Here is a 20,293-nt window from a genome sequence, read left to right as displayed (position 1 = left end):
CATGGCCAAAAGTATGTGGACATCATGAGCTATTACACATTAATTTGGCACTTTTGTCCAAAGTAATATTGTGAGGAATTTGGAGTTCAGTTTGCCATCTAGGCAGGGTGGGTTTGCCTCAGAGGGCCTTAATCTGCTGCTCCACTCTTCTAGGAAGGCTTTTAACTGGCTGTAGGGGCTTTTTTCCATTCAGCCACCAGAGCATTAGTGAGGTTCGGCACTAATACAATAACCAGATATTACTTTCAATAAACAAGATATTACATTACCATGCCCCTCTCTACTCCTGATCAGTGGGTGGATCCTCGAGTCTTCAGAGCAGGCTCTTCCGGCTGCCTCAAGGTCAAAGCTGAAAACTTAAAGGGGATTGTGCTTTTGTTGTTGCTGGAAGAGCCTCCACCGAAGTCAGCGCCCACTCTTAAAAAGCATCTTGAAAACCGATCTGTTTTCTTCTTATTTTCGGTTTTATAGCTTTTTCTTTGTGGGTTACACAAGTCATTCTCCTCGTTGTGATGTATTGTCTTTTCTATCTCTTCTATCCCTCTATTTCCCATTTCTTCCTCATGTAAGTGCTATGTGAATACACTGGGCTTGCCACCAATGTTGGATGATCAGACCTGGCTTCAGTTCATCCCAAAGGTGTTGGATGGGGTTTAAGTCTGGGGGCAGGCACCAAACTGGAAGAAACCTTTCTTTATGGAAGTGGCTTTGTGCACGAGGGGGATTGTCATGTTAAAACAGGAAAGGGTCTTCCCCAAACTGTTGCCACAATATTGGAAGCATGCTATTCTCTGACATATGCTGCAGCCCAAACCATGAAAAACAGCCCTAGACTAAAAGTACATAACGGTAAAAACTCTGTCCACATAGTTTTGGCCATATAGTGTGGATATATCATACGATTAAGTCTATTATCACTCTGTTATAGACCGAGTACCAACACCAGCTTTTGCACAGAGTCAAAGGAATGTCTGGAATATGAGCTGGTATGCAAAACAGATGAATACGAGGTGAGTGAACTCCCAGTCAAACAGCACATATACCTTCCCATCAAGCTGCTACAGTTTTGTTTTCTCATTTCTCTTTGTTTGTTTGTGTGTGTGTAGGTGCGACACTACAGCCCCACTCGCTGGGTGTCAACAGATGCCGAAGCCTATTTCATGGGTGTGGGTGCAGCCATGGCCTTCAGGAGGCTTTTCCAGTACATCACTGGAGCCAATGAAGGAGGTGAGGACCGGACGGAAAGCAGAAAAGCAGCACTTAAGAGTGTGTTCATTGTGTGTGCGTTCTTATCTGTGTGTGTGTGTGTGTGTTTGTGTGTCGTTGGCAGGTATCCAGATGGAGATGACCGCCCCTGTCCTGGTCAAGATCCCAGAGGAGACCAAGATGTGGGAGCCGGCTGTCTACACGCTCAACTTCCCGCTGCCGGCAGCCTATCAGGAGAAGCCACCCGCGCCCACCAATGACAAGGTGAGCTGAGGCTGACGGGTGGGGAGGGATGTTGGAGATTGTTGCCCTTGCCAGTCATGAGGTCAACTGCTTTTACCCTCCTGGTATCTGTGTGTAATTTGATCAGTAGAGATGGATTGATTGATGTACAGTATTTAGTGCTGCTTTCAGTCACTCAGCAGTATAGAAAGTGCTGTCTCATAATGGTTTCAGTGCTGCTGATATTCAAATATTTAATCGATTAATAACCTACTCAGTCCAATGTTAGCAATAGGTCTATTGGAGTTTTATGTGTAATGATTTCTACCAGTTTATTACACATTTATAGAAGGCCACATCCACCAAAATATGCACTCTCTAACTTTTGTTTTATTTTTTCAATTAATTATATTATATCAATCTATTTATGTTCCTGTATTGTCCAATAATGTCAAGTTATTTTTCCCAGTGTCACAAAACACAATTTGCCTCAGTCTGTACAGCATACAACACCCTCTGTCTGTAGACCCTCAATTCGGATAGACAAAACTCCCCAAAACAACTTTTACTGGGGGGGAATATAGTTTTTGTGGCCATTGTATTTCTCCTGTGTGCTTGGAAGTAGGTGAATTGATTGCAATATGCAACTCCACCACTAGATGCCACTAAATCCTACACACTGGTCCTTTAAGTAAGATTTCTTGTATCTCTTGAATTACAAAATACAAAATTCCCCACAAGAATTCAGGCTCTCAATAGCCAAATTTAAGCCTAGCGTACTCTCTGCTGTATCCATCTACTGTGAGATATCCTGTGCCAATGTGTGTGCCAATGTTGCATCCATGCATCCTGCACAGCTGTACTTCACTGAGATGCCAGAGATGGACGTCTATGTGAGGAGTTACGGAGGCTGGATGCTGTCAGTCACCTCCAGGCTTCACGCTCACCTGCTGACTAAAGAACTGGAGAGAGTTCGAGCTTCCTACAACCACAGCTACCACTATGGAGTCGGCTATGACAGGTGTGACACGTTCCCATGAATACTTAATCATTTCTAATTTTCCTCTTCAGAATCACACACCACTATATCATTTAGTTTTGTACGTATGATATTTTTAATATTTTGGCTGCCAAATTCTTTTAGGCGTTGCCTAATTGACATAAACGACCATATCTCTGAAACAGACTGCATTGCAAGAGTAAAATATAACAACATTTCAATATTAGGTGGTGCCACACCACTATGATGAACTTAAATATTAAAGTCATAATTCTGGCTTTGTACAGAGAGCTCATATTCTATCACAGGAATTATTTATGGTCCGAACAGAACAGTTTCACAGTGGCCCTGAGAGCTCAATTAACTGCAATTTAAGAAAACAAATGTAAATAGACAGAACAGAAGCAAATGGTGGCAAAATCAAGCATGTCCCAGCTCTGTCTGCATTATTTTTTCCTAACAGACCCAGCCCTGCTCTGCTGCTAAATGATTAAACCATTGACAGTATAAAATTAGTGGACAGAGCTTCCAGGTCTGTGAAATTAAGCCAACTCAGAAGTGTCTTAAACCTGCATTATTTCTATTGGCCAGCAGGGGGCAGCTACAATACATGGGCTGCAAAAATTAAGCCTGGTAGTATTGAGTCTTATGGAGAAATTACCCTATTTCTCACTTGATGTATTACCTTTTCTTGTTTTTTTTTTTTTTTTGTCTCTTTGCATTCTGTTTTCTTAAGTTGAGCTCTCAAGGCTGTCTACTAATTTAAAAGTTTGCGCGGTCTCACACACACCCACACCACTGCTCACATCACTCATTGTTGTGTTTGTCTCTCTTGCTCTTTCCTTGTGTGTGTCTGTGTATGTACAGTCCTTTGAAGCTGCTGAACAGGCACAACGAGGTGTGGTATGTGGCTGAGGGACAGATCATTTGCAAAGATCCACAGGAACCGACCCCTGCGCACACTCCCAGGCCGACTATGACCAACTCACCCACAGACTCTGCGTCTGACCCACTCCCTCACACACTCTCGGATTCACCCTCACTCACTCCCTCCAACCTATCTTCAAATACAGCATCCAACTCCTCTTCACAAATGCCCTCTGATACACCTACTCTCCACCCATCTAATGCTCCGCCTAGTCCTTCATCCAGTCTGCCCGCTGATGCCGCGTTCAGCCATCCCCCCACCACCGCCCATATCCTGCAGAACGCCACAAGCAACTCTTCCGATCCCATCTCTGTAAGCCCGTCCCTGGAGCCCCAGTCTGATTCTGCCCTGTGGAACAGCACAGCCCACAGCTCTCTGGATATACAAGCTGACAGTAACCCCGTCGTCGAGCCAGATGACGCTCATTAGCAACAGTCAGATTTGATTTAAGCAGCTATTCCAGGTATATTAACATGGAATCTAAACAGAAAAGAAGCAGTGGGGGTGGGTGATAAATGGAGAAGCTGTTTTCTCTTCCTCTTTGTCTCTCTATTCCTATGTATTACACCAACTCCTCCTTATGGCACTTAGTGTTTAACTATACGTTCTATCACAGCTTTGCACCTGCAGCTTCCTGTATCAGCAAACACATGCTTGTCCACTTTGTCGTTCTGAGGTTATCAACCCAGCTGCATTATAGAATTAAGTAACATGTATGTATTAGTTAGAATCCAAGGTTGTTGTGTTGATTCAACCAGCTAAAGCTGAAGGCAGGGATAGATGCTGTTTAACATCAGTTTAACCCTAAAACTAACTTAGCAACTAATAGGACTTAAATGGAGATCTGTCGGTAATTGTTCAGTGAAGTGTATGCTGGGACTAACCACAGTAGGCCAATATATCAGCGGAAACGTAACAATCATAATGTGTTTGTAGCCACACTTGTAAATGGAGTTTGATGCTGTAATTAGTGATTCTTCAAAGTTTATGTCAATAGTTTCCAGCCGTAACATCCTACAAGCCTTTATTCTCTGTTAAGCTTCATGTCAGTTGATTTGATGATATATGTGGCAAAATATTGGTGAATTATTCTAAATTCAGTGTGCACATTCATTAGGATCTTTGGCGCAGCCTTAAACCTAATCACTAAGGCTGTATGGTAAAGTACATGCAAAAACATATTGTCGCAATATTTAATGTCAATTTTCAGTTAATTTGAACATATTAAAGTAATATAAACTTGCATTATGACACAAGGGATATTAATAACATACAGTATGCTGTGTACCAAAAAATGGCTTGTTGTTAGATTTTCCCTTAATTTTCCTGATAAATGCTCAGCAAAAAAAGAACAGCAATAAATACATTACCACCTTTGAGTCACAGTAAGTTTAGCCCACACAAGTCAATTCCAAAGCTCAGCGTGAAAACTAAATATTTAAGATTGATTTTTCTTCCCACTAACTTGGCCCAAAATGTTTTAGGAATTTAAAAGATGATGTAACATTTGCTTCAGACAGGTACACAAAACAAAATGTTTTTAAAATGACTTCCCCAGAATCACATTAAGTCCATATTAATTAATATTTTCCCACATTTTATTAAAAGCTATTGGGGTATACAATGAAACTTGTCAAATAATTGCCTAAAAATAAATTTACTCCTTGTGATCTTTGCTTCATGCCCCCAAACCCCCAGAGCAAGTTCAGTTTTTGGAACTCTGTATTTATAAAACCCTGCATACAACAATGCTAGTGACGTACTCCTAAACATGATGTAAACACGTAGCTAGCTTAATAATTAGAAAACGACACTGAAATTGTCCTTCTTTAATAGATTAAAAATAGGAAAATAATAGGGGTTGTGCTGAATTAGGGTACTGGCACCTTTTACAGTCCAGTTCAGGCACTGATTAAAGGTACCCTGCAGAGTTTTTGGCAGCTAGTGAGGCTATAGAGTGCTGTTGTGTTCTACCAGCACACGGAGGATACACATATGTATATGGAGGGAAGTCAGAGGTGACATGATCTGTACTTCAGCTGACTGCAGAGAGCAGAGCAAAAGACAATGCAGGGACTCAAAAACCAAATGCAAATGTTTTGTGAGGTAGGAAATACATTCAACGTGTGCTTGTCAGACCACAGGGATATAAACATAAGGTTCAGGTAAAAGATGTTGATTGTGAACAAAACTGTTAGTCTCCAAAGGAACCCCCACAGGGTACTTTTAACCTAGTTTTTGCACACTGTAGAATGGAAGGCCCTATTCATTTCGGTCCTAATGGTAAATCCTGGTCATACTTTCTCTCTGTGTATCAATGTATACTGTACCTAGATAATTCGTCCAACCCCTAATCTTTATGTTTAGCCTTGGTATAGTGGTGGCCTGCATACACTAAAAGCTACCAAGAGTCTAATCTAAAGGTGATAGGACTGCCCTAAAGATCCCAAAGAGTCACGCCTGATCGACCAATGCAATACATCAGTTAATAAATAACATTCTCTATCTATTCGTATCTGAGCTACGTACTGTATGTTCTGAGGAAGGTGCAATAAAAAACCATAACAAATTCTTGTTGTACTCTTGTATTATTGGTGTCTTTGGACTTGATTAACCAAGAGAATCATTTTCTTATTCTGATTGAGCAGATCATTTAGTAGTGGTGTGTGTAACCTATTACCTACTACCAAGAATAAGGCTGTGGTAATCACACTTAACTTCACCTGCTTGTTGAGTAAACTTTTGTACCACACTTAGTCCAGCTTTGTGAAATTACCTTGTTGTTAAGTGATTTTTCTTAGTTTCCTCTCCAGTTCTTGGTTGGTGGCTTCAAGATCTGCACCTGCTCCAGGTACGAGTGTAAACAGGTTTATCAGGTAATAAAATCTACCAATATTGTATTTTTAGCTTTGTGCGAGGCCCCCAAGTGGCTAGAAAAATGTACTAATGCAGATTAAAGAGCTATACCTCCATTGTCTATTTTTACAATACAAAGCTGCTGAAACTAAGAACCCAAAGGTGCCACTGACCCCTCAATAGATCTCAGTATGTGGCTCTCAAAAAAGTAAAAAGCTTACACAAGAAACATAAATTATATCACGGATGTCTGACTGCTGTTGTTAACCAGTGTCACAACTTATCAAAACATACGTTCAGTGGTGGTTACAGAGACTATCAGTTAAATTCTTAAATTACTTGACGATACTGCACAATATAAATTTATCAGTGTGAGAGAAACAACAGGATTTGGGGGAAGCAAGTGACCAGGAATAATTAAACAATAGAGAGAGAGAGAGAGAGAGAGAAAGAGAAAGAGGGGAAAAAAGGGACAAAGGAGAGAAACAGCTTGATCAGTGGAGTTTAATCCAGTCTGTTATTTCATACATGAATGCTGGTCTGAAACACACCAATTTAATTGAGTGCACTCTACCAACGGTAGGGATGGGCTTCGATAGAATTTAATAAAATCTGAATCCAGTTCTTAATCTGCTTATCAAATCCAAATACTTTCAAATGCCTTATAAAATCTTGTTAGGTAGTTTGTTTGATGGGAAATAAAGACTCTCGATCTTAGGTAAAACAATATGTACTTTTCTTTCACTGAGTATTATAACTAAACTTACATATATTCTGACGTTCATTAACCCTGTCCAAACTCACTCCTCCTTTTGCTGTGGGGGAAACCAGTGTTTGCTACAGCTGCAGAAGCCGTAGAAGCGGAAGTAAAAACAACACAGTGGACATAACATTAATTATTATTATTTGAAATCTAAATCACAGATTTTCTTTGCATGCACGATGCACTTAAAGTTACCTCACCGCAAATTAGTTGCTGGTCTGCTGCAGGTCACAGAACACAGTGTAACACCGGTGGTAGGCTGATAGGCCAAAAGCTCTTACTTAAACATAATGTACAGTAGATAAATATTTAAGTAAGGGACTTGTTGTTTCCCCTTTGAGTACTCTCCTGCAAATATTGCATTTTGCAGTTGTTCTGTTGACTTTAAGGCGGTTCACCACGTACAGTCAGACTTACTTAAAAAATGTGTCACTGAGTTACCACGTGTTTGTAAATGAAATGTCAACAGTTTTTTTTTTTCTTTGTCAGAAACAGGTAAAAGAGGCAATCTGAGAGAGACCGTGAATTAAAGATTCAATAAGGTTTGGTATTTTATCAACTGGAACCAGCTATTGGAAACCCATCCCTAACCAAGAGCACAACAGTCCAGATACTTCTAAATATAAGCTCGTCATGACACATCATCCTCAATATGCTATTAGTAGCTCATACATATACCCATTATCAACATAGTTTATTCAAGCCACAAGTTCTCACTTTGATATTATTTTGAAATAAGCTTATACCACGTACAGTAATGAACCATCCATGCTGTGATGATCGTCTCTGAAAACCACAGACACACTTACAGATCTTTGAAGTCTGCATCATATGGTTATGGCTATCTTTCATTTTGCAAAACAAATGTGCTTCGATCCACCTATTGACAGTTGTTGGTAGAATTAAACTTGAAAGTCATACAAGATAAAAGTCCTGCCAGTCACACTGACACAAGAAGGCATTTTCTCTGTTGTTTGGCTTAATGTATAAAACTGGCGTTCTACTTGAGGACTTTAGTCCACAGAACAGAGAGGGAACAGACAGTAATCGTGTGTCTTATGAAAGTCAGTGTTTTTCAATAAACAACTTAATAAAGTTTTCTTTTCTTCTGAAAGAAAAAAAGTGATTTTTGAGTTTGTACTTCAAACAATGAAAGTATAAGTAATGAGACTTTTTAAAAGTACCTCTTCCTTGTGCAATTAACCTAACATTTTACAAAACCTTCCTCTGTACACTCTGGGTAGGGGTTTGTCTCTATTTAGGAAAAGAAAGTTGTGCTGTTAACATTTTCATGCACATTAAGGGGGAGTACAAATCATTTTTTAATGTTTCATATTTGTTGTAAAAGGGCAAGAGAGGTAAGGTGTATATATGCACACACATGGCTAAATGCTCAGCTGTGTGCATATGGTTTTCACTATAATTATAGTGCTCTCTTTAATGATCTGCCACTGTCATGTGTTATGTTCTTCACTTGGACGTGACGCCTTCTTAGTAATGCTTGTTCTCCTGCTTCCTCCTCCTCCTCCTCCTCCTACTGTTATTCCCTATAATTACAGTGTGATTACAGTGTTTTCTTTAATGATCGGTCACTGTGATGTGTTATAATCCTCACTTGGAAATGACTGCCTTCTTAGTAATGCTTGCTCTCCTGCTTCCTCCTCCTGCTGCTCCTCCTCCTCCTCCTTGCCAAAGATGGCCGGGGATGGTGAAGGCGTCCACGCTCATGCCCATGGTTTTAGAGGGTATGGCACTGAACTGCTTCCTGTCTGAACTGTACTTATAGATGGACTCCACGTTGGTGGAGCTGATTGTCCGTGGGCCCACGCCAGCCAATCGTACAAGCTCCTGGGAGTCGGAGTTCATGGTGTAAACGCCCCTGAACTGGCAGCTGGAATCTCGGAAGAGGATGAGGAAGTGGTTGGCAGGACTCTTCTCCATTTCCTGAGGTTTGAAGAGTGTCGAAGTAAGAGAAAGAAGAGTGCAAAATATCATTTTGGTTGTATTGGTTTAGTTTTGCTGCTGTTTGTATGATCTTCAAACATGGAAGTAACCTTTTTTGGTGCCTAAAAATAACAGAATTTACAACAAGATTTAAAGAAACAGTGTGTAGGATTTAGTGGCATCTAGCGGTGACATTGCAGGTTGCATCTGAATGTGTGAAAGAGAAACTACAATGGTTACAAAACTCAAAAAGGCAACTTTTAAAGGTAACGAAAACACAACAATTCTTATTTTCGTGTCATTATACACTAATGAAAAAAACACTGAATATTTTTTTCAATTTCTGCCAATAGAGCTTCCTAAATGTTACACACTGGACCTTTAAATGACTAATGTCATGAATTTTACTGAAGAGCTTGCAAAGTGGCTCATCGTAAAATGAATCATCTACCTCAACTATCTTGTTTTTCTGTGTCTCGTTGACCTTTCCAGCGAGGCAGCAGCGAGTGAGAGCGTTGTGAATGATGAATTTGTTGGACTTGAAGCTTGGTTCTTTGAAGAGCTTTGGACCTGAAAACACAGACACTTGATTATGCAAAGCTTTGTGTACAATTGTAGGCATTCTGGCAATACACATTAAGACTCAAAAACTGAGAGATACTGTAGTGTGTAGTACTGTACCTGTGTATTCTGGGGCAGGTGAGGCACCATTGGAACCAGTATCACATTCTTTATCTCCATTTTGATTGGCTAGTCTACTTGGTGTCACACATCCTGCAGGTGAACCAGGACGGCTGTTGGAGAAATGTCAAACAATGAACTAACAGGCCATCTCTGTGTTATACTCGAGAGCAGACTGGATTCACAGTTGGATCATCAATAAGAGAGCTCACACACCCTCCACCACTCCTATGTCCAACTTGGAAAGGTTTAGTAGTAATTAAGGGTATAAAACAACTACGCACTATACAATTGCCCGAGCTGTTCTCACACGACAAAGATAGGTGAACAGTTATGGTTAAAATGTAGCCAGTAAGTACGTGTGACAGAAGAAAGGCAATAGCTGTGGAATTGCAAAAACCAGAAGAATGTACTCCAGTTCTTTGGCTGTAACCTCAAGTCATTTATTTATAGTTAAGAAATAAATCAAGGAACAATACTTGACTGGGATACTCTCTTAACACCCCTTTGTCACACAAAGTATAATCAAGCAGAAGATCTAATTAACATATTAACATGTTTCCAACTTTGGGTGTTAACAATTAAAATGTTAACCTGTAACATCTAACATACTGTCATGCTAATGTGAGAACATAGTCTATTGAGACTTGGCTTGGAAACCATAGGATTGTAACCTAACTTCTTCAAGGACACTCAAGCCCTGTGTATGCATGATTGTATTTCGTCTGTGTTTAAAAAAAAAAAGTGAATATTGTTAAAAATCTATAATAAGAATCATACTGACATTTAAGATGTTATTGTAGTATGATAACATTTAGCATGTTAGCATTTATTTCACAGTAATGTGGTACCCTGCTATGAATTGACTGGAAAATGTAACATTTTGTTTAAACATTGGGGTTCTTCAAAGTCATTTGAATGCATCCTTGGGGGACCTTGAATATCTGTACCAAATTCCATTGCAATCCATTCAATAGTTCAAAATGATTGGGCTAAACAGACAAACCAAATCTGACCAATCAGCACTTCCACCTTTAAAGCTATGTATATATATATCACTGTATAATGAGAGAAAAAAAAAACAGTATAAATGAGAGTAAAATGCCTATACAGCAATATACCTGTTAGGTTTCTTTGTGGGGTCTGCACATCTGTTTCCTGGCTCATCCGTGGCTACCAGGTTGAGGGAGGAGTGAGAGTAGACTTTGGTCAACTTAGAGCCTGGAGAAACATAATTATTAAGTCATTGAACTCAACTACAAACAACCCAAATGTGATGACATTTCTTTTCCGCTTGACCTTACCAGTTGTTCCCTTGGCTGGACTCAGAGAGAGCTTGGTTTCCTCCCTGGTCATGCTGCGAGGCCGGGAGCGGGTTTTCTTTGCAGAAGATCGTCCTTGAGTGGTTGATTTTTCCCGCAGCACTTTGTCCAAGTTATCCATGATCTTGAGTTGGTGCCGCCATGCATACTCCCGTCGTGTGAAATCGTCCCGGCGGACTGGTGTAGCAGGAGGTGTGGGGGAAGGTGAGGTTGTGTCTACAGGAGGTGTATTGGAGGGAGATGCCACTCTTTTGTCTGCCAATGCTGGTCTGAAACCAAGAGGAATAAGGTTACTTTTACATTGGTGGATCATAGCTTTGGATGTGTTAGTTCGCAAATGTAGAGTCTAAATGCAAAGAACTCTTTGCAGGTGCTTTCATTAGTGTGTTTGTGTGTGTTACCCGTTTTCTCTTTCTTGCTCATGCCACTGTCTCCTCTTCTTCAGCTCCGCAGTTCTCTTCTGCTGTTTTTCCAACAGTAAAGCTCTACGCTGGGCCATCTCCTCCTCACTATGTACCTCCTCCTACAACCACACAAGTAAAAGATAAAATGTTATTACAGAATTAAGAATTGCAAGCAAAATACATTTTTCTTTTTCTTCCAATCACCTTAAAGAAAAACTGAATTCCTCCTTTTGTCCCCTGCTCATTCTCTTCTGCACTTGGTTCCAAAGTTTCCGTCTGCATCGTCTGTTCTCCTTTGGATTCAGTTTGTTGTTCCGTCAAGTTGTCGGCTCTTGTGGCCAGCTCCAGCTGCTCTATGGGGTCTAGGGGTTCTGCAACGAGTCCTCTAACAGGTTCTACAGCAGATTCTGTGTTGTCGCTCATAGAATCAGAGGAAAACTCCTGCCCTTCATCAGTTGGTTCGTCACTGCCCCCCTCTGGTCCTCCAAGAGATGACAGGGAGACCTCAATCAGGCTGCAGCGCTTCCCTGCACCTCGACCTTTCCCGCCTTCTCCTCCTTCGCTGTACGCAGCAGAGAGGGACAATGTCTCGCTCTCAAATGAGCATTCGGAAGGCGCTCCAGAGCTGCTTCCACAAGCAGCCCTCGGACGATCTTGTCTAAAGTGAGACAAGACTGGCAGTCCTCCAACAGCCTCAATCTCTTCCTGCTCTAGCTCCAGGCTGAACTGAGTTGGTGTCTCACTAGAGCCTGTGTCTGAGGTGCACTCATCAGGCTGCTGGACAGGCAGCTGGACAGGCTGTGGAGACTGTTGAGGAGTCCGAGGCCCACCGATACGGAAAGAAGATGAGGTCTGAACCTGACACTTGCTGGGTGACACACGTCGCAGATGTTGGAGGGTGTCCACATTATGGGTTGGTGTCAAGGCGCGGTTGAGTGGGGGAAACTTGAGTTCAGAAGGCCGTGGGTGAGGCTGATGTTGGGGACGTGGGTGGTGCTTGGGGCTGCGGGGAGTGGAGGAGGAGTGGATCTTAGTGCGAGGAGCTGGGCAGGAAGAAGAGATGACAGTCTTTGGGGAGGTAAGGACTTGAGAACGCCTTGACGGGGAGGAGGCAGAGGGGGAATTGGAACTAGCAGGAATGATCCAAGCTTTAGTGGTGCTCCTTGTAGGAGTCCTTGTCGGGGTTCTTGGCGGTGTCTTTGTCGGAGTGTGAGGAGGAGTTTTGGGTTGTGTTTTGGCATAATTTTTGGGTGTCGATTTTGGAGTAGTTTTGGGTGTATTTCTGGGTCTTTGGTCACTCATGAGCTGCTGTTGCTGTTCTGTAAGTTTCTGCATGTCCTTCTGTAGTGACTGCAGAGCTTCACTCAGTTTTTGCACCACTTCATTATACTCCACCAGGACTTCACCTCCTTTCTCTTTCTCTGCTCCTTTTTCTTTCTCTGCCTCTTTCTTACTGTCAATAGAGAATGTGACCTGCTTCTCTAACCGAGGAGGATTGGAAACAGATGGCTTATCTTTCTCCTTCTCTCCATCTTTTTCTTTCTCCTTCTGTTCCTTCTCTTCCTTCTCCTCCTCCTGTTTCAGTTGTTCCTCCATGCGCGTGAGGCGCTCCTCCAGGGTAAGATTATCTTCCTCTGCTCCCTCCCCTCCTCCTTCTCCTTGCTCTCTTTTCAGTTGAAGGAAAGCAGTCTTTCCAAGCCTCTGTCTATGCTTGGCAAAGATTGCTTCAATACGTCTTTTTTGGGCTTCAATGCTTTTGCGTTTTTCCTCAAGACGAGCCCCCAAATCCCAGGCCTCAGAGCCTGGCTCAGGGCCTCTGGGACCTGGGCTGTCCTGGTGGCCAGGTGCCCCTGCTGGGGTGGAGGGTGTCTGTGGAGTGCCTGGGGTTGTCGGTGTCGGGGCAGAGGCTGACTCCTCCCCGGGTGCAGCGGGATGTCTTCTTCTGCTGTCTCGTCGCTCAGCAAAGCTTGTCATCCGCGGACCGTTGCTGATGCCGTGGTTTCCCTGGCGACTGTTACTGGGTCGAATATTACCAGGGGCATTTCTAGGGGTATCATCCGATGCTTCAGAGGAGTCAACGCTCCCATCTCGTAGAACGGAGTCGTCATCGCGTGACATATCAGAGGTACGTCCTGATTTCTCCCTCCTCTCTCCCCTTCCTTGCCTTTTACTATCACCAACCTCTCCCCCGACAGGCCGGTGGATGACTCCAGAGCGACAAGGAGCAGAGCTACTAAGCTGGGGATTATCCTCCTCAGGGGAGTGTAGGAAGAAACCAGCAGGGGCTCCTTCGGGACGTAACCTGGGTTCTGGCCTTCCTCCCAACACCCCTTTTCCTCCTTTCTCTGCTGTCCTTCCCTTCCTCCGATCTTTGCTGCCAGCAGTATGAACCACCTGTAGCGCCTCCTCGATGGTCGGCAGCTCTCCCAGTGGTGTTGTGTGTGCGTAAGGACCCCAAGACGACCGCTGCGATGGTGCAGAAGCACTGACCAGGTGGCTGAAGTCCTCTGGAGGGCTATATGGGACATGAGTCATCCCTGCTGATGTCACTGGTGAAGTCATTGCAGGGATGCCGGTGGTGAGGCTGTCAGTGCTGACAGAGCGAAAGACAGAATCTATTGGGTTTCCCATGACAATGTCAACATCACTGTCCAGCCCAAATGGGATGCTGAAAGTCACAGCTGACAGAGGACGACTGAGGAGAGGTGGATGACCACGGAAGGATGGACAAATGGATGGGTTGTGCCAGACGATAATGGAAAAGCAGAGAACACAGAAGCCAAAGTAATTAAATTAAGATAAAATATGAATGCAACACAACAATAGAAATTGCATGATGCTGTTAAGTTTAACTACCTGATTTGTTTCTTTGTCCAACTTTTGTTTTCTGGAAAGACAGATTAAAAAGTCTATTAAAGCCTATTTTTAGAGCCATTCAAATACAACCACACTGTGCATTTCTTACTATTTCTTACCAGGTGACACAGGGGAACAGATGGGCACAAAGGGTTGTTTGAAGATAAAGGAAGGGGAACCACTGAAACAGAAAAAATACATGAAAATGTTGTTCATTCACAGCTCTTAAATCAAGTAAATGTAAAATGTATGTAGACACTCAGCCATTTGGCAATTCTTTTTCTATTACTCCTTGGTTCAAACAGGTCCTATTTATCCTGATTTATTTAGATTTTAATCAGATTTTGCCTCAAACACTACAGTAGTGGTTTAGGTTCAGATTGGTTTAGGACAGATTCCAAATCTGGCTGAGGTCTACTTTTCTACCCTGATGTTCATGAGGGTGGTATAAATGGGATGCTGGTACCTGTTGCTGTTTCCGTGGACTGGACTTGTACAGTCTAGTAACCCTGAGACATCTTTAAGACATAAAAAAAGATATGTTTCAGAGGCTGATCATCAATGTGATATTTATGCATTAAACCACCAATATACCAATGTTAAAGAAATGTTGTCATTGCCATACTGGAAGTCACAGACCTGTGAGGTCGACGGGTTGTATCGGCTGAACAAAATCAGGCTTCTTAACCTCAAACCACTCCAGCAGTTCAGCTATGAAGCTCATGATGTTCAGCTGAGGAAAAGGGAATTTTAAGTTACCACAGAGTTGATCACCATCCCAAAGTGCAAAAGGATGCTGCATGGAAACACGTTAAAGATGAACTACACCCAGCCAGGCCAGAGTTGCCTTTTAAACACTTCTTTTCCATCCATACATTTCTCTTGCTCCTCAATATAACTGTACTCATGCATCTATAGTATGGTAATTTATAGTGTAAATGTGAACAGTCTTAATGATTACATGCAGAACCGGTGGAGCGTAGAGCAGATCCTCCACAGCGAGGGGGCAGCAGCTCTGTAAACTGCTCTCACAAAACTCTTTGATCAGTTGCAGGTTGTAGAGACTGTCAGCCACTGACATAGTGTCCTTCAGACACACATCTGGAGGGAGCAGAGAAATAATACATACACATATTAATATGTAGAATGTAATGTTTGTGTATGTACGTGTCTTTCAGAGGTAGTTATCAAATAATTTTTGATTTATTGTAGATAATTTATAATATATATATTTAAACAACAAACAAATAAAGTTTAGTGAATTGCAGCAGCAACATACAATTACGAAATGATGGGACCACATCATGCTAATGCCTACATTAGCCAAATATAAATATTTAATCATCAAATGTGTTTATGTGTGCATGTGTGTGAGTATGTGTGCGTACCCTCTAGAGGCAGCAAGCTGGAGCAGTAGTAGTGCAACACAGCAGCTATAGCGCAGCCATTAGACAGATCTTTGACCGCATTGACCAGAGGGAAAGTAGGAGTCAGCTTAGACTGCACTTTGTCCTTCCTATAGCGGATCTACAGAAGAAAGACAGGGCAGGAGGAGGGGGAGGATGAGGAGAGAAAAGAGGGTAAAAAGAGGAAGAGTTGTGCAAAGCCAAGTAGGAAAACAGAAGCAGCAAATGGACAAGTGAGGGGAAGAGAAGAGGGATCATAAGGCAAACAAAGAAAAAAAAAAAATTACACATATGAAAATAGAAGATTTACGTTATGTTTAAGGAGAGTTAGAACAATGACAAAATAAATGTAAAACCAGCCAGGATTGTCCCTCTTTTAGACAATAAATAAAACCAGAGGCTCAAACTCTGATGCTAGATAGATAGATAAGATTATTTTTGTTGTATATTGATAAATATTGATATTTTTTGTATTATGATTTAAGATTATTGTTAGAATAATGATAAGATATTCATAGCCAAATCCAGGATATTTGCCAATGAATTAAAATTCTCATCTGATCGATAGCGCAAGACCAGCGATGCCTCAATTAAAAAAACATTTGCACACACACACATACATACACACACACCAACCAGAAGGTGCAATGCAAAGGTTAAAAAGGACATTGCAAAAAATAAAAATATACAATGAAAAGAAAACTATGGGTAGAAAAATGTCAGTGATTATAAGTGAGAAAGAGGATCTTTATCCTCCGGTGTCCATGCAGCATAAACAGGCACTGACGACACTGTGAGACTTCAGTTCTGATCAGGTAAAAAAATACATAATCAGATAAGAAAAAGTACATTTTATTAAAACAAAAACCTCTAATACTGTATCACCCTTGTAATGTGCACAAGAGATAAAATACGCCCAAAAGAATCCAAAACAAAACAAACGCTGCATGTGCATCAGCTGTAACTTATGCTGAATGATGTTACGCAGCCTTGTTGGAGGAGGTCAAAGGTGAAAAGTTCAACATCAATGAGTGATATTCAGTCTCAATATGCCTCCTTTAACATGGCTTTGTAACATACACTTTAAAGAAAAGCAGTAAAACACAACAAATATGGATTAATACTGTTAAAAGCTAATGGGTTTTAACTGATCCATCCAACCTCGGGGTTGGAATGGTGGTTAGTTTGCAGTCAGTCAGTCATTGGTCGACAGCGCGGGAGAGGTGTGGCGATTGGTCAGTCCGTCAGTCAGTAGAGTGCGTTGCTACGGGAGACGTGGAGGATGAGGGTGAGAAAAGAGCGAGGTGTTATACGTTACCACTGGCGGCTTATTCCCCGACTCCTTCAAACAAAAAGCGATAGCATGCTGGATGGGGGATGGCAGAGAGAGGGAAACAAGCATAAATGACAAGGGGGCCGGTCATCATGGGAACCGCCACACCACAAAGTCACATGGCACTGCTCAGGGAGAGAAGAGCGACAGGGGAGGAGGAGAGGATGGGGACAAACAAAGGGGGCGCAGACGTAGTTTAATAATCAGCGAGGATGTCATTTCAGCTCCCTCCCTCCTCTCCAACATCTCCTTCTCCCCACTCGGCTCTGATCATTTGGACAGTTTGAGATGAAACTGATGACTGAATGTAACAAAGTCAAAAACACCCCAGTTATTAATAATAATAAGCAGTTACAGGACATTTTCAGTGGCATTAATTGGTCAGTTGTAAAAGTCAGCAGATATTTAAATGACATACACAAAGGCACTTCTCATAACGGGACAGATAAGAGTTGTGTGTGGGATTAATGTCAGCCATAGCAGATGAACAGATTCAGAGAGAGAAAGAGAGATAGACAGGAGAGTGTACACTTACGGGGACTAGTTTCCAGTACCAACGGGTGGATTGACACTGCCAGAGAGCAAGGCAAGACAGACAAACCAGGGGGAGAAAACAGAGAAGCAGAGCAAGGTGGATGTTAGCAGCTGCACCAACACCGGTACAGTATGAGAGACAGCTGCTTAATACATCATGCATGTGTTTATATAAGTGTGTGTTGGGGGGGGGTTTACCGCATCCTGGGCAGATTGCAGGTCTGTACATGTCTGCGACTTAGGGGGCTCTTCTTCTTCTGTGATTTCTCTCAACTTCTGGTTCAGCTATAGGAAGTTAAAAGGGTGTTTTACAACTCAAACCTTATTAAAAAGTTTTTCATAGAATAGTTTAATAGATCTCTGGGTTTTCTGAGAACTTCCAGTTTGGGCCCTCCTGGTTTTAGGGGGACCAACAGTCCAGGGTAAGAAGTTGCAGCAGAGCAGTGAGGTGAAAGTGATAAACATTTTAATGAGGTCTGGAGTGAGAAACAGTGAGCCTAGCCTTTAATCAAGCTATTTGAATAAAGAGTGGCACTGTTGCCGTGGTCTCACCCTGTTGACCCAGAAGAGCAGAGCGTTCTCCCACGGAGACCCGACACCCATCTGCTCCGCCTCCACCGCCATCTTCACCCTGCCCACCGTCTCTTTGGCTGCCACTGTCATCAGAGCGTCAATCAGGGCGAGGTGGGCTTTCTGCACCAATCACAGGAAAGACAATTAAACCGTCTGTCTCTAAACACGCAATGATTACATCAAGTATAAGAGGTGGAGATTTCATCTACGGTACTGACTTTGAACATGCTAGGTGCTCAAGTTTTGACATTGTTGAAGTATTTTTGAAATATTTTTACTTACCTACTTTGCAGACAAACATTTTACATTCCACACAAGGTAAGCTTGCTAAATATCCCTTTATTTCCTTCCTTATTTCCCTCCTTCACTCTACGTTTCTTCCACCTTTCCTCTTTCTCTTATCCGTCTATCCTTCCATTGTTTCCTTACATCCTTCTTAACTTAGCTTTGAAGTAAATTTTACTGCTAATACTTGTTTACTTACTACATTGCTTAAAATAATACTTTCCGGGCGCCCGGATAGCTCAGTCGGTAGAGCTGGCGACCCACGTACCCAGGCTAAGTCCTTGCTGCAGCGGCCCAGGATTCGAATCCGACCTGTGGCCCTTTGCTGCGTGTCATCCCCTCTCTCTCCACCCACCTTTCCTGTCTATCTGTACTTCAGCTTCACTATCATAAAGGCAATAAAACCCAAAATAATATACTTAAAAAATAAAAAAAATAATACTTTCCACTGAGGTTATTTAAGTTGTTAATACAGTACCATTAATAAAGGACCATAACCACTGGAATTAAACAGGAGGCTAATGAACCAGCTACACGCATGCCAACACACCCACCGTCTTATGGGGGACGTAGCTTGAGGTCCTCCTCGGTGACGTCTTGCATCCTGGACCTTTGGAGTGAAACCTTTTTTATAATGGGAACTGCAGCAGGGCGGAGTTGTCCAGCCGGGGACCCTGTGACGCTGGCTGGAGAGACCCCGTGCGCCTGAGCCAGACAGACTTGGGCTCTGCAGTAAGATCTCGGAGACAGAGCAAAGCTGCAGACGGATGCTTGAGGTGCTCTTGTTCTATCTGGTCTTGTAAAGTGGCTCCTCAACTCTACAGGACTATTTTCTGTAAGGAAAGAGGGCTAGATGTAAGTTATGGCCCAAAGAGGATGAATCTCTGCTGACTTTGCTCATCTCCTGCTGATAACATTTCCCTAAGCCAGTGACTTTAAAAAAAATGTTTTGGAAAAACCTTGTCCAAGATGCCCTTATTAACTCAAGCTCAAGGTTTCACTTATTTTTTTGAAATATTCACCATTTTCTTGATCAATGTTCACAAAAGTTTGTATAGAGACATTCAATAATCAGCAAAATATCACACTTGGTTTAAGACAAATGTCTGCAACACTTATTACATTCCCATTCAACCCTCAGCTGTACTTACGTAATTAGTAAATGCAAGCTTGTCATTTCTAGATGCTGACCTAAGATTGTGGAACATGGGTGAACATCATACCTTGGGGGCCTTTTTATCAATCAACGTGTTTTTCGCATCATATATGTTGGTTAGCATGAGTTAGCATTTAGCTCATAGCATTGCTGTGTAGCTTCACAGAGTAGGCTGTGGACTTTTTTGTTACCGTATAGAAGAAAACAAGTGCTTATGAAATCCTATTTTAGTGGTTGACATAAGTTGATAGAGTTCACCTAATTACTATCTAATCTACAAGCAGAGGTAATGATGCAGTGGAGGTACCCGTTCATCTACTAAAGGCCGTTCTGGGCTGCACGTGAGGAGAAACAAAACCATTTAGTTTATGGTGCAGATATAAGCCATTTCTTGCCTTCCTGCAGATAGAAGAGATGGAAAATGAGTCAGCTTCCCTGCATTGTTCTCTGAGAGAGAGAACAATGCAGAGAAATGCTTTGTCAACACATTGTCCAATGTAGAAAGCGTTACAAATCACACAGGCTGCAGCCAAGTGAATGCAGCTCTGTTATATTATCTGTTCTGGTAGAGAAAACTAAAATATATGTCGTGAATATTAAATTTTCCCACTATGGATAATTAGGTGACAGTAAGTGAATGCGTCTGACTGCGGGGAGCCTGTAGGACAAGATAATGTCATCATCTGCATGAACTGCTCAGCTAGGTTCCCCAGACAAGTGTGTGTCTATGCGCATGTCAAGCAATCTATGATGTGCAAGAAGCTCAGAACACTATGAGTGGGTCAGTCCATAGACACATACACACTGTGGACACACACACACAC

The 20,293-nt window shown here is 42.2% G+C and overlaps 3 protein-coding genes across 4 annotated transcripts in view; 1 reads left to right on the top strand and 2 right to left on the bottom strand.

The window, feature by feature from the left end:
- Positions 1-5,926, top strand: part of soul5l (heme-binding protein soul5, like) — a gene marked incomplete in the record, with an annotated part of 6,892 nt that extends 966 nt beyond the window's left edge. The window contains 5 exon segments of the mRNA XM_035660428.1: positions 929-1,010; positions 1,107-1,227; positions 1,331-1,470; positions 2,286-2,449; positions 3,296-5,926. Of these exon segments, the coding sequence (XP_035516321.1) occupies positions 929-1,010; positions 1,107-1,227; positions 1,331-1,470; positions 2,286-2,449; positions 3,296-3,785 (997 nt within the window).
- The window catches only part of LOC118327159 (bifunctional apoptosis regulator-like), a 337,943-nt gene that overhangs the window by 230,012 nt on the left and 87,638 nt on the right, over positions 1-20,293 (bottom strand). The window lies entirely within an intron of this gene.
- Positions 6,741-20,293, bottom strand: part of LOC118327166 (calmodulin-regulated spectrin-associated protein 3-like) — a 21,772-nt gene continuing 8,219 nt past the window's right edge. The window contains 22 exon segments of the mRNA XM_035660433.1: positions 6,741-8,919; positions 9,371-9,489; positions 9,601-9,713; positions 10,722-10,821; positions 10,905-11,191; positions 11,324-11,445; positions 11,531-14,021; positions 14,183-14,213; positions 14,302-14,363; positions 14,649-14,700; positions 14,822-14,915; positions 15,144-15,283; positions 15,571-15,709; positions 16,907-16,954; positions 17,457-17,492; positions 17,654-17,740; positions 18,008-18,148; positions 18,868-18,888; positions 18,890-18,910; positions 18,912-18,944; positions 18,946-19,002; positions 19,004-19,146. Coding sequence (XP_035516326.1) covers positions 8,587-8,919; positions 9,371-9,489; positions 9,601-9,713; positions 10,722-10,821; positions 10,905-11,191; positions 11,324-11,445; positions 11,531-14,021; positions 14,183-14,213; positions 14,302-14,363; positions 14,649-14,700; positions 14,822-14,915; positions 15,144-15,283; positions 15,571-15,709; positions 16,907-16,954; positions 17,457-17,492; positions 17,654-17,740; positions 18,008-18,148; positions 18,868-18,888; positions 18,890-18,910; positions 18,912-18,944; positions 18,946-19,002; positions 19,004-19,146 — 4,670 coding nt within the window. The 3' untranslated portion in view covers positions 6,741-8,586.

The sequence above is a fragment of the Morone saxatilis genome, unplaced genomic scaffold (genome assembly GCF_004916995.1).
Source record: "Morone saxatilis isolate NCDOM2014 unplaced genomic scaffold, NCSU_SB_2.0 Contig17, whole genome shotgun sequence".
NCBI classification, from domain to species: domain Eukaryota; kingdom Metazoa; phylum Chordata; class Actinopteri; family Moronidae; genus Morone; species Morone saxatilis.
This window is presented reverse-complemented; position numbering and strand designations above follow the sequence as displayed.